Below are 14,328 nucleotides of genomic sequence, written 5' to 3'. Positions count from 1 at the left end.
AATTGAACGTATTATTATTATTATTATAATATTTTGTTGAAGTACCTTTTGATTTAATTACAGCGTTCAGTCTTTTTGGGTTCACACCTGCCATCAATTAAACTGACTCTGATTAACCCCAAATAAAGTTCAGATATTTACTCAGTTGCATCCTCCTGCAAAAGCCAGGGTTCACAGAGAGCTTACAAAGCATCAACGGGATCTCATTGTTGAAGGGTACAAAAACATTTCCACGGCATTAGATATACCATGGAGCACAGTGAAGACCGCCATCAAGAAGAAGTGGAGAAAATATGGGACAACAGTGACATTACCTACCGAGAACTGGGCGTCCCTCCAAAATTGATGAAAAGACAAGACGAAAACTGGTCAGGGAGGCTGCCAAGAGGTCTACAGCAACACTGAAGGAGCTGCAGGAATTTCTGGCAAGTACTGGTTGTGTACTACATGTGAGAACAATCTCCCGTATTCTCCATATGTCTGGACTATGAGGTAGGGTCAAAGAAAAACATCCAGGCCCGGCTAAATTTAGCAAAAAAATACATCAACTCTGCCAAAAGCCTGTGGGAAAATGTGTTCTGGTCTGATGAAACCAAGGTTGAACTTTTTGGCCACAATTCCAAAAGGTATGTTTGGCGCAAAAACAACACTGCGCATCACCAAAAGAACGCCATACCCACGGTGAAGCACGGTGGTGGCAGCATCATGTTTTGGGGTTGTTTTTCTTCAGCTGGAACAGGGGCTTTAGTCAAAGTGGAGGGAATTATGAACGGTTCTAAATACCAGTCAATTTTGGCCCAAAACCTTCAGGTGTCTGCTAGAAAGATGAAGAGGAATTTCATCTTTTAGCACGACAACGACCCCAAAAAGTTTTGGAACGGCCCAGCCAGAGGCCAGACCTAAATCCTATTGAAAATCTGTGAGGTGACCTGAAGAGAGCTGTGCACCTCGCAATCTGACAGATTTGGAGCACTTTTGCAAGGAAGAGTCGGCAAATATTGCCAAGTCTAGATGTGGCAGGCTGATAGACTCCGACCCAAAAAGACTGAACGCTGTAATTAAATCAAAAGGTGCTTCAACAAAGTATTAGTTTAAGGGTGTGCACACTTGTGCAACCAGCTTATTGTACGTTTTTTTATTTGCCCCCCCCCAACAGATTTGTCTCATCATCTCATCTCATTATCTCTAGCCGCTTTATCCTGTTCCACAGGGTCACAGGCGAGCTGGAGCCTATCCCAGCTGACTACGGGCGAAAGGCGGGGTACACCCTGGACAAGTCGCCAGGTCATCACAGGGCTGACACATAGACACAGACAACCATTCACACTCACATTCACACCTACGCTCAATTTAGAGTCACCAGTTAACCTAACCTGCATGTCTTTGGACTGTGGGGGAAACCGGAGCACCCGGAGGAAACCCACGCGGACACGGGGAGAACATGCAAACTCCGCACAGAAAGGCCCTCGCCGGCCCCGGGGCTCGAACCCGGACCTTCTTGCTGTGAGGCGACAGCGCTAACCACTACACCACCGTGTCGCCCCAACAGATTTGTTTGTTTTTCAGTTGAATTGTACAGGTCACATTAAAGGTGGGAAAAGGTTTGAAATTATTTATCATGGTCTCATTTTTTTACGTCAGAAAAACCGATTATTTTAACGAGGTGTGTAGACTTTGTATGTCCACTGTAGGTGTTACAGCAGGTCAAATTTTTAGTTTGTGAATGAAGATTTCCGGTTCCTCATTATATTAGCCCTCAGTAGCTGAGTTTACTGCTCAATTTTGCCACCTAGTGGAAGAACAGAGCATTTTCTCTCTCTCTCCCCCTTTCAATTCAGTTCAATTCATTTCAATTATGTGCACATTTCACGACAAGGGTTCATGAGTTACAGTGCTGTGCAAAGGGCTTGGGCACGCTGTTTATTTTTTTTTCATGCAACCTTTATTAGCGATTTCTATTTTATGACTTGTACATTATCGAAACATTTTAGAGTTCCAAACGCTCGTGTGGTTTTTTTCAGCACAAAATTAAATGTTACAGAAAAAAAAAAGTTTGAGCAGCATATTCCATAAGAGAGCACTTTTCAGATTAAAAAAAGAGAACATGATGAAGGCTGCTGGTGCAAAATTTTGGTGCAAAATGAAGAAGCGAGTGCGACAGTCAAAGTGTCCAGAAGAACTGTGGGTGGCTCTGTAAGACGCTCAGTAAAACCTACAGATCATTTCCGCATAAAACTGACCTCACTGGACCTGAGACGGAGATTTTTTTAAAAGCAAAACGAATTTCGCCTCACACCAAATACTGACTTTTTTTTCATTTATTATGGCTTACTGATTACGGTTTATAGTATTTTTTAAAGTTGAAACATTTCATTATTTTTAAGCCGTTTTCGGTCGACGGCATTTCTTTCCATGTGCCTCAGACTTTTGCGCAGTAGGTGCTGTATCTTGAGTTGATGGGTGACTTGGAGAACGACTCTGATTGTTGACGGACTGTGCGTAGAAGGTCAAAGCAAACCAAATGAAAGAAAACGTGAACTTGGTTCATAGTCAGTGGAATCTGGCTCTGGATGTCTAATTTTCATGGTGCGATCGGTGTGAAAGTACTCATTATTCCTCATCGTATGTTTAACTCATCTCAACACATTAGTCTTTTAATCTGGAGAGTGTCAATTCTTCTAGAAGTTTCTCCTTTATCTTCAGACGAGGATGGAACACATTGTTCCAGGCAAAAAAAAAAAAAAAGTGTCTGCTTTTACAGCCCAATTTACAAAGAGCTGCAGTGAGAATGAGGACGCTGTGTGCGTTCCTGAGCACCTGAGAACTTCCTCGTTAAAAGGAAAATCCAGCAGCACTCGGCTCTGGAGCCAATCAACTCGACTCGTGTACCAGATTGTTCACGTGCACCCTTCATGCCTGAGCTACGTTAAATACAACAGGATGAGGGCCATGTTAACGCTCTTCTACTGCAGTTATTAGGTTCTCCATGTTCTCCACTTGTTCTCCACACCTCCTACACATCTCACCCCTCAGGCAGTGTGGCAGTTAAAAATAAAGCTGTTTCGGGGGAAGGGAAGGAATCAGAAATGCTTTATTTTCAAGACAACAGCAAGCAGCGCGTGATCCATACACACATACAATATATAACCAATAAGAGCTGGCTCAATCACGGTTTAAACGATATCCTGTGATATCCTGCATCACCAGGCTGATGTACCGTATATCCAGAAAACACTGAGTATTTATAAGGTGTGTCGTAGCAAGTCTTGTGTTTCGTCCTGGTTGTTTTTTTAATGCTTAATTTCATTTTATTTCAACACTGTTATGAATTTACATGATTCCGATCTGTTTCTGTAACAAAGCTATCCTGAAGTAAAGCTAGCTATTCTCATGTTAACTAACAGGACTTAATTTGTTTCGTGGACGTGCCACAACATTAAACAAACAACGTGCATTATTTTCCCATAACAGCAAGATACGGAGTGTTTTATTCCTCTTACACCCAAGGATGTATTTATTTTTGTCCATTTAATAGACATATCAGACACTCGCTGGCCGTGCTGTGAAAATTCTCCGTGCAGACGCTCATCTAAGTTTCCAAACCTGTCATTGCTGAACTTCTGAATATTTTCTATGATTAAAAACCTTATAATCTCTGCTTTCCAAAGAAATGTATCTGGTTAAGATCTGGTCAGTGCTTTGGGAGGAACGGCAGGTTGAAGTCGGTACAACAGAGTAAAAACTCTGCTCACGCGACATCGGGAAACTGAAAGCGGTCAGGCTCTCTCTCTCTCTCCTGATCAGTTTCCCACTGGATTACTCGTCAATATCAATCAGATCACTTTTATTTATAGTGATGTTCTCTCGCTCTCACTGTTTCTGATGAAGGATTCAGCAAGCTTTTCCCTCTGCTAGTTTTGATGTTATGACTCATGGGAGACTTTGAAGTGAGTTTTCGTAGCTTTACCTACTTATTTTTTCAAATCAAACTGATTCCTGTAAATAACTAACTACAACCCCGATTCCAAAAAAGTTGGGACAAAGTACAAATTGTGAATAAAAACGGAATGCAATGATGTGGAAGTTTCAAAATTCCATATTTTATTCAGAATAGAACATAGATGACATATCAAATGTTTAAACTGAGAAAATGTATCATTTAAAGAGAAAAATTAGGTGATTTTAAATTTCATGACAACAACACATCTCAAAAAAGTTGGGACAAGGCCATGTTTCCCCACTGTGAGACATCCCCTTTTCTCTTTACAACAGTCTGTAAACGTCTGGGGACTGAGGAGACAAGTTGCTCAAGTTTAGGGATAGGAATGTTAACCCATTCTTGTCTAATGTAGGATTCTAGTTGCTCAACTGTCTTAGGTCTTTTTTGTTGTATCTTCCGTTTTATGATGCGCCAAATGTTTTCTATGGGTGAAAGATCTGGACTGCGGGCTGGCCAGTTCAGTACCCGGACCCTTCTTCTACGCAGCCATGATGCTGTAATTGATGCAGTGTGTGGTTTGGCATTGTCATGTTGGAAAATGCAAGGTCTTCCCTGAAAGAGACGTCGTCTGGATGGGAGCATATGTTGCTCTAGAACCTGGATATACCTTTCAGCATTGATGGTGTCTTTCCAGATGTGTAAGCTGCCCATGCCACACGCACTAATGCAACCCCATACCATCAGAGATGCAGGCTTCTGAACTGAGCGCCGATAACAACTTGGGTCGTCCTTCTCCTCTTTAGTCCAAATGACACGGCGTCCCTGATTTCCATAAAGAACTTCAAATTTTGATTCGTCTGACCACAGAACAGTTTTCCACTTTGCCACAGTCCGTTTTAAATTACCCTTGGCCCAGAGAATATGTCTGCGCTTCTGGATCGTGTTTAGATACGGCTTCTTCTTTGAACTATAGAGTTTTAGCTGGCAACGGCGGATGGCACGGTGAATTGTGTTCACAGATAATGTTCTCTGGAAATATTCCTGAGCCCATTTTGTGATTTCCAATACAGAAGCATGCCTGTATGTGATGCAGTGCCGTCTAAGGGCCCGAAGATCACGGGCACCCAGTATGGTTTTCCGGCCTTGACCCTTACGCACAGAGATTCTTCCAGAGTCTCTGAATCTTTTGATGATATTATGCACTGTAGATGATGATATGTTCAAACTCTTTGCAATTTTACACTGTCGAACTCCTTTCTGATATTGCTCCACTATTTGTCGGCGCAGAATTAGGGGGATTGGTGATCCTCTTCCCATCTTTACTTCTGAGAGCCGCTGCCACTCCAAGATGCTCTTTTTATACCCAGTCATGTTAATGACCTATTGCCAATTGACCTAATGAGTTGCAATTTGGTCCTCCAGCTGTTCCTTTTTTGTACCTTTAACTTTTCCAGCCTCTTATTGCCCCTGTCCCAACTTTTTTGAGATGCGTTGCTGTCATGAAATTTCAAATGAGCCAATATTTGGCATGAAATTTCAAAATGTCTCACTTTCGACATTTGATATGTTGTCTATGTTCTATTGTGAATACAATATCAGTTTTTGAGATTTGTAAATTATTGCGTTCCGTTTTTATTTACAATTTGTACTTTGTCCCAACTTTTTTGGAATCGGGGTTGTATTTTAGAATAGAACTGGAGTTGTTTTGATGAAAAATATTGAGACCTTAGTGGTCGGAATGAGATTTTAAAAAACCGGAAGTCAGAAACGTGAGTGTCGATTTCAGTTCGGTTAATGTGAATTGTTTATTGGATGTGGATCAGACAGTTTTTTCGAGGTTTGCCTTGAAAGCTGTGAATATTAATCAAAATAATCATTTATATTCTTTCATATAAACACTAGTAGGCCTTACTGAGAAATACAAAGGCCGACAGAGCACAAAGAGGGGATTAGAAATAATCTTTAATTCCTTTTTTATTCAGTGTACCGATTTAACGTGTTTTTTTAAACCTAATTAGCATAATTAATGCTAATCAAATACTAACCTGCATAATTTGTTTTTACTCATTTTTCAAACTTTGTATTCAGTATGCAACCGTCTATGTTCCTGCCAATTTCCATGTAAATATCATGAAAAATAGAAAAGTTATGAAGAAAAAACATTTGATCTCACTGGTTAATGAGGCCCATTTTGGACCATGTCATCCTCAGACAGAATATTTCGTCAGTTTAAAAAAAAAAAAATTAAGCCTTTTTTTTCCTCAACATTTGATTTGTAATATCTCAAGAATGGATAAACATATTTTAATTCTGTAAAAAGGATGTTCTGAATTCAGTGAGAGCAGTTTCAAGGAATTTGGACTGAATTTGAACTTTCACCTGATACGCCTAGCTTTTTAGATTAGTTTTATTACAGAATTGGATCGGATTCATTCTGCCATCTTTATTGGCCTGATTCGGATCCTGGATATCGGATTGTTCATTTGTTACATTCCGACATGGTTAAATCGGCTCACTGACTGACATTAAAGTGAAAGACGTCCTGATATAAGGGATGAATGTGTGCGTTTAGCCAATCAGAAACAAGCATTTTTTATGGTCATGGTATGAATATTGTTACGACCCAGGCTCGCGTGGGCCGTGAACATGAACGGAGTCGAACACCAGAATGAAGTTGACGAAATACATTTATTTGTATGAGAAAAACAGAAGGTATGTCTCGGGGATGTGGGCTTCTGGTAGTGAATGCAATGAGCGAGTGGAATGCCGGCAAGGATCAGAGCGAGAGTGGGAAAACGATTGTGGTGTAACAAGGGAGTGTATGAAAGATACACTGAGTGTGTGTGTGTGTCGTGGAGGAGAGAGTGTTCTAAGTGTCTAGGGGCAAGTTGTTCCCGGCTTTTAAAGGAGAACTGAAGGCAAATGTTTTATTATCAAGATTGTATTTCTCATTTTATTAAATATCGGAAGGCATGTTTGACCGCTATTTTGTCGCTGCTGTAGCAAGTTCTGAGTGTGTGAAATCTGCTCTGTAATATATCAGTCCATACGTCAAAGCAATGGCTGTAATCGAGATTCGTTGAGACCTGTGCGAGACATCGTAGGACAGAAGTAAAATGTACAGCGCAAATCAAAGTCACCAACATCTGCCAACGTTCCCTGTGTCCGAAATCGCTCACTCGTTCACTACTCCCTATATAGGGAATTACTGTATAGAGGACTATATAGCGAGCTCATTGGTAAAATGTAAAAATGCTTTCGGAAACTAGTCCGTCACGCTGGTATTTACGTCATTACTGTTGCACAATTAAAACGTGGGTTTCAAAATAGTAAATACGTGCATGTGTTTTTGTGATAAATCCATATTATACTGAGCGCATTTCCCACATTAATCAATACAAAGTACCTGCAGCTTTCAGTTCTTTTAAATCAAGGCTGAATCCTTTCTTTCTTCTTCGCCGCTGCCTTTTATTCAATCACATCTGAGACTTTTAATTTGATTTCTTTCAGCGCGACCGCAATGCATGATGGGATATATTGCTTTGGTTAGTGACCATCCTTGTACACTACTTTTCGTGATGCATTGTGGGATACTTTGAGTGCACTATATAAGGTGTAAATAATCCTCAGTAAGGTTTCGGACAGCACTACAAAATGGCGTCCTCACTATTGAGGTATTTCACCCACGTGACCAAGTCATGTGATGCTGCCATTTTGGACGTCACGGCTCGAATCAGTTTGAATGCGAGGAAGGCGACAAACGAAAAACATAAAAGAAAAAGGAGCGAGATGCAGAAAACACCTTCACTATCCAGCGACGTAGGGCATTTACAGGGCGAGCAGAGGGAGAGGGATTTGCAAAAATTGAGGTTAGCAGGCTTAGAGAACGACGTTTACCTGCTTCCACCAGGATTGTTCACTGACGTACAGAAGTACACGAAGCCCTCGTCTTTACCTGACTTCGGCCCACATGATCTGTATACCTATGTCGTTAAAAACCCATCGCCATACACAGGTATTGATCTGAAAGCGTATAAGAGTTTGGATGCCTAGAAATATTTTGTGTCAGGCTGGGTAACATGCCTACATCAGCGGGTCGTCCCTGGAGCCGGTGGTCGCCATCTTATTACAGCTAAGGTTTGTTCACATTTTCATTTACTTTCGGTCCTCAGGATAAACAAAATGTTATTAAATGTCATTGAAATAACTTCTTAGTCTGTTGAGACATGGCCCGTTATAAATTTGCTGTTACCAGGCAATGACCAAGAACTGTATTATTAGGGTCGGTGTCTGTGTTGTAGCAGTGTACTAGCAGCTAGCTGTTAGCACTAGCTAATGTCAACAACATAGTAGCTAGTATGTTACTGTAGCAATATTTACGTTCAGTCATTTGGATGACTGTTAAAACCTTTCAGTCTCAAGTTTTTCCTTTACTGGATTTACTAGTTTACTGAGCTAGCGCGCTCGGGCAAGCTGGGAGCTAGCGCGCGCTAGCCTGCCGGCGGCCGGCACGCGCTAGCTCAGTAAACTAGTAAATCCAGTAAAGGAAAAACTTGAGACTGAAAGGTTTTAACAGTCATCCAAATGACTGAACGTAAACATTGCTACAGTAACATACTAGCTACTGTTGTTGACATTAGCTAGCTTGACGTTCAAAATGGCGGACACCGGGGCGTCACGTGACCCTGTGACGTCAGATGAAATACCTCAATATAGTGAGTAGGTAGCGATTTCGGACACAGGGATTGTCAAGACGCGCGCGCCCTCTTTCGAATGCTGACGTGATCAAGCCGGAAGTTTTGTTTGTTTTTGATAGCAATCAGGAAAGTTTGAAAAAAGTAAGCAGTAATCGTCATTTAAACTTGCTTTTGTGCAATATTTCATCAGTTTTCAAAATGGCGGCACTGACACCTTGCTGACACGTCACGTTTCGAAGTCTCGCACAAGTCTCGTGAAGATCGCGCGGATAAGCGACGCCTGCCGTGGACCAAACGAGCTACATTCAACACGGCTAAAAACCGAATAGGCCGATAAGTATAATATTTAATTGCAATTAGTTGCCAATACGAGTCACGATATAAGGTTACTAAAACCAAAAACGTAATCGAATAACACGTTAATTAAGAAATAAAGCAAGTTTAAAAATGACTTCAGTTCCCTTTAAAGCCGGCTGCCAGGTGCGGCTAATTCCAATCAACCATGCTGCCATTCCCGCCAGCCAAGATTCCGCGGTAGCCCGGACTGACAGAGACACAGAGTGTCGTCACAATATATAATACTGTGTAAATAACGTGTAAGCACGTTAGAATGCAAAATTGCAAAAAAAATTCCAAATGCGAGTAATATTGGTAGTTTTCCAACATCTTTGACACTGTAGGAAATTACTTTAAGAATTCTGAAAAAAAAAGGAAAAATTTGTAAAAATGTCAAAAAAGTAGCACATTTAAAAATTGAAAACTTCTGTTTGTAATTGTTATTAAAAAAAAAACATTTATAATAATATATCGTGATACCCAGACCATTTCAGAAAAGTGTATCATGACATAAATTATCTGGATATTGATATTTCATCACATGAAACATAACTGATAACACACTGTGTGGTGTGTGTGTGTGTGTGTGTGTAGGGGCGTGGTGAAGGTTGATGTCAACCTGCAGGACGTGGATATTGATCAATGCTCCAGCACTGGCTGGTTCGCCGGGACTCACCGCTGCAATCTGACCACCATGGAGGTGAGTCGACCTTCAAACGCTTTCCATTTCATCAACCATCAGCGCTGAGCATCGACACACTCGCCACACTCACACAATCAGTCCAGCCTTCTTAAAGGTGCATGAGACTAGATAAATTTGGACTCTGTTGGTTACGAGGCAAATTACAAATACATGAATGTTTTGTTTACTCAAAGCTCCGCCTCCTGTGACCTCGACAGTCGATCCACGCGAGTTCAGTAGTCAGCTGGCTCACTTTCCATCGTCTGTTTCTACTCAGCTAGCAAACACCAAACCCTGACACGCCTGATTTGTTGTTTGTCATTGATCCAAACACGTCACCGGTTTATAACGTTAACAATCAGCACTCGTCCAGTGTCACGTTGTTTCAACAGTTACGTTTCGCAAAAACGTTTCCATGAAGGTTTATTTCAGAGAGGTCAGAGGAAAATGGACAGATTCGAGGCGGTTCGAGCTTTTTTTTGCTGCCCAGAAGGATATCGTAACTCGTATAATCACTCTTTACAACCGTGACGAGCAGAAAAGCATCTCAGCATGCAACAGAAAACAGAAGAGCACACTGGGTTCCACTCCTGCAGCCAAGAACAGGGATCTTAGCATCAACAACCGGTTCCTAATAAAGTGGACGGTGGGTGTATCTGGCTAGCTGTTAGCTAGTGTTCGTATCCTGTGTGTCGACTAACTTGACCGCAGTGCCACGTAGTGGACAGGAAAATATTACATTACATATAGCAGCTATCAAAAGTAATTCCCTCACCAGCATCTTTTTTTCTGTCTTGAAGTTTAAAATAAACAAAAAACCTCAAACGAAAAACGTACTCCTGCAAAGAAAGGCAACTTTCTTTCATCTGTTTATGTGGTGCATTCGCTGTGAATGAGCCGCTGTTACTATAGAAACGATAACGTATTAAAACGAACGCATTAATATTAATATTAATATAAACCTGCACTACTGTCAGAGCTGCTGCTATAGAAAACTAATCAACACCTTCTGACCAATCAGAGTCCGGAATAAAGCAGCAAGCTAATCTTAAACATTAGCATGATTACAGAAAAAAAAAATGTTACCATGGTAACTGAGCCTAACTGAAGAGTTGAGATCAGCTGGCGCGATCCTGCGATGGACGAGCAGCACAAAGCCGTAACTGCTAAACGACAGCACTGCTTAATAATAAACCCTACAGTTACGTTTTAGAGTTTGTTAATCAGTTTGCGAATATGCAAATGAGCCCTCGAACCAATCACCAATGTCTGTGTGTGTGTGTGTGTGTGTGTGTGAGGATGAATCACAGCACACAACTCAAACAGATGCAGATCTTCCTCCAGGCTGTTCAGGAGCTCATTAGGTTTATTTGGATTTCAGATGAGTTGAAATTCGTTCTTTTCCGCGTGAACACAGCTCTGACGGCGCTAATTAGCCGCCGTGCTGCGCTCATGCCGCTGAGAATTCAGATTATTTCTGGGTCTCTCATTAAGTCCTCAGTCAGTAGGAAGTTGGCGTGAGGGAACACGCATCTGCCATCGTTCATTAAGTGTGCACGAGGAGCAGCAGGAGCAGGAAAGTGCCAACATTAACGCCTCCCGCTGGAGACGGGTCAATAAACACGCGCTCATGTATCGTTCTTATAGAGCTCTGTCACGTCAAGGAACTGAATTAGAAGAGCTGGAACGTTATTCAGGGTGTGTATGCAGTTTAGTGGTTAGTTTCAGTCTGAGCACTTTTCCTCACTCACATTGAACTAAAAACTAAGTTTTTATCCCCCGCTGGCCAAAAGGCCTTTCTGATATTGTGTCTGTCTGATGTTGTGCTCTCAGATCACTCTTGTTAGTCTTTGTTGCGAAGTCTTTCCACTCGCAGCTCCCAGCACAGTGAGCTTAGGTTTGTGTTTCATTCTTCAAGTGCTTTTGTTTTGGTTTGAGTCGTGACTCCGCCCCTTGTCTTATACCCGTTCTGTGTTCAGCTGTATGTCCTCGTTCACTGTCAGTGTGCATTTCTTCTGTCTCGGACTCGTGTCTGCTGTTGTTCTTGATTATGGACGCTCCTGTTTTGATGTCTCGCTCTACAGAGATCCACTCTGATGTTTGGACGTCACGTTATAAATCACATGATGAATTCCGCTTTATGTTCTTTTTAAACTTCAAAAATACAAACCTAACAATTTCCTTTTTAGACGCAGCAACATACTGTATTTCTGTCTGTCTGTCCAAATACCTGTCCGTCTGGTCATCAGTCCCATGTGTCTATCTGTCCTGCTTGTCTGTCCCAGCTGTGTGACTTGTCCAGTTGTCCTGTCTGTCCAATCTATCCATCTGTCTGGCCACATGTCTGTCTGTCTGCTTGTTCATGTGTCTATCTCTCCTGTATGTCCTGTCCGTCTGTCTATGCCAGGGATCCCAGATGTCCGCTATTTAGTGGAATTCCGCTATTTTTCTAGCCAAAGTGGTGGTGTTTTTTTTTTTTTTTAAATCTCTTGTACATCCGTTAAAAATATGTTTGTTTAAGTAAAATGACCAGCAGAATACGTTCTGATTTGGTTTGCTTGTTTAGCGATGTTTTTGTCAGCTTCGTTTGTTCTCGTTGACATTCGGGAACACTCGGAAGTTAAATTGATGTAAATACCGCGAGACTGTACGCGATAGAACGAGAAAACAATATGGCTGCGCCCATTTGCTAGAAAATGTGTTTTAACTCCGTTCGTGCTTTTGTTTCTGATGCGTTGAACTTAATTCAATATGCAGGGCTGTGAAATTTCCACGGATTCTGTCGCGAAAAATATCTTCACAAAACGTCTCTTTTTGCATTAAAAATCATTGGGGGGGGGTAGTCGGTTTTAATCACCTTGCACGAGACCGGCGGCTCAATACAGCCGGACTCGCGGAGTTTTATGCCAGCTGAGCGTGGAACACGTCTTGACTGCGACTCAGGAGCAGTGTTGCCAGATTGGGCGGTTTCAAGTGCATTTTGGTGGGTTTTGAACATATTTTGGGCTGGAAAACGTCAGGAGTATCTGGCAACACTGCTCAGGAGTGCATGACAGAGCTAAAAATAGCTATTGCGTGACCTGGCACCGCGTACGTGAATTTTGTACTTACAGGGTGCAAGATCAGACATAGTTAAGATGCCATCAAAAAGGAAAGCTAAGGAGGTGTTAGAGAGATGCAAAGAGGGCTAGAAAAGAACACACAGACAGACTGAAGGAAAAGATGAAAAAGAACAAGTTGGCAAAACTGAAAGAGATGGTGTTAAAGAAAAGAAAAGTAAAAGACTTTCATTAGATGCTGTTTGACAGACTATGAACATTTTGTAAATAGCTTTAATAGAGGAATGCAAATACTATACAACTAATAACTAATAGCCTTACTGAAAGATGAATTGAAAGAAATAGCTGGGAGTGATGCAAAGAGGAACAGAAGGAGCCAGTAGTAAATAATATATTAGATAAGAAACATTAGTTTTTTTAAACTTTTGCTCTGTAGACAAGAGACATTGTGACAGACTCTTGGAAAAAGCCAGGACATAATACAAGAATTAAGTGTAATTTGGAAGACAGCAGGGATCTCACTTAAATATTGAGCATGATTTTTCACAAAGTCATTTTGAAAGGCCTATCAAAGTTTTCTTTTATTAACATTTCTTTAAATTGTTATTTACACATTTTTTTTAACTTTTATTTTGATTAAGAGATAAAATACATAGGCACTTATTAGATATTTAAGGTATTTTACATGGATCTTTCATTTTAAAAGAGAAAACTGTTCATAGGTATTTTATATGGCAAAATGAAGACCAAGACTAGTCAAATATTTACTTGTTGAGATCAATTTTTTACTTGCAGGAAATGCTCAGAATACACCATATAACACCTAAAATGGCTTCGTGTCTGGGGCCCCCAGACCCCCCCTTTTCCTCGGATTTCTTATTTACAATTTCACAGCCCTGAATATGTCGTGGAAAAAAGATATCGTCCATAAAAGAGATAGCGGAACAGTGTCCGGGTTAGAAGAATATTCTTCAAAGCTACATTTTCATCTAATTTTTATAAATAATTATTTTTTGCCACTTATGTCATTGATTACAAAATATGGCATCAAATAGATACACATTATTGTTAAATTCTGTTGCTTTTCTATGTTAAATCTATGTAAAAAATGTGTTCTATAGCATCTTTAAATGTTAAAATCTCAACAGCTTCAGGGGGCTTCACCCCCTGTACCCCCAGCAGGGGCGCTGCCCCTGCACCCCGCAAAGGGCTTGCAGCCCCCTTGACCCCTGCTGATAGTTTCTTACATTCCTCTATTTTTTTCAATTACTGCGGGGATCCCTGCTATGCTTTCTGTCTTTCTGACCATCGATCCTGTCTGTCTACCATTTTAGGTTTCCTACTCAGTTCCTAAAATTTAATTCCTTCTTAAATCAAACAGAGGTTTGCTTTTCCTGTCCATCTGTGTCTGTCTGTCTTTCTGTCCTGACTATCCCATTGTCCCTTCTGTCTGTCTGTTAGTGAAGATAATCCTGCCCCGCTGTTGCTGTACTACAGGAACAACTCGCTGAATCACAGTTGTTTAATCTATTTGCTGCAGTTTATTACTCTTTCTCTCTCTCTCTCTCTCTCTTGCATGCGTGCATTAAATGGACAGGAATCATTCAGAGGACA

The 14,328-nt window shown here is 41.1% G+C and overlaps 1 protein-coding gene across 1 annotated transcript in view; it reads left to right on the top strand.

Annotated features, from left to right (window-relative positions):
- gpr158b (G protein-coupled receptor 158b) overlaps window positions 1-14,328 on the top strand; it is an 80,937-nt gene that overhangs the window by 15,945 nt on the left and 50,664 nt on the right. Inside the window, exon 2 of the mRNA XM_060928116.1 lies at window positions 9,568-9,673. Coding sequence (XP_060784099.1) covers window positions 9,568-9,673 — 106 coding nt within the window. The remainder of the gene's footprint in view (window positions 1-9,567; window positions 9,674-14,328) is intronic.

Source organism: Neoarius graeffei, chromosome 1, assembly GCF_027579695.1.
Source record: "Neoarius graeffei isolate fNeoGra1 chromosome 1, fNeoGra1.pri, whole genome shotgun sequence".
NCBI classification, from domain to species: Eukaryota; Metazoa; Chordata; class Actinopteri; order Siluriformes; family Ariidae; genus Neoarius; species Neoarius graeffei.
This window is presented reverse-complemented; position numbering and strand designations above follow the sequence as displayed.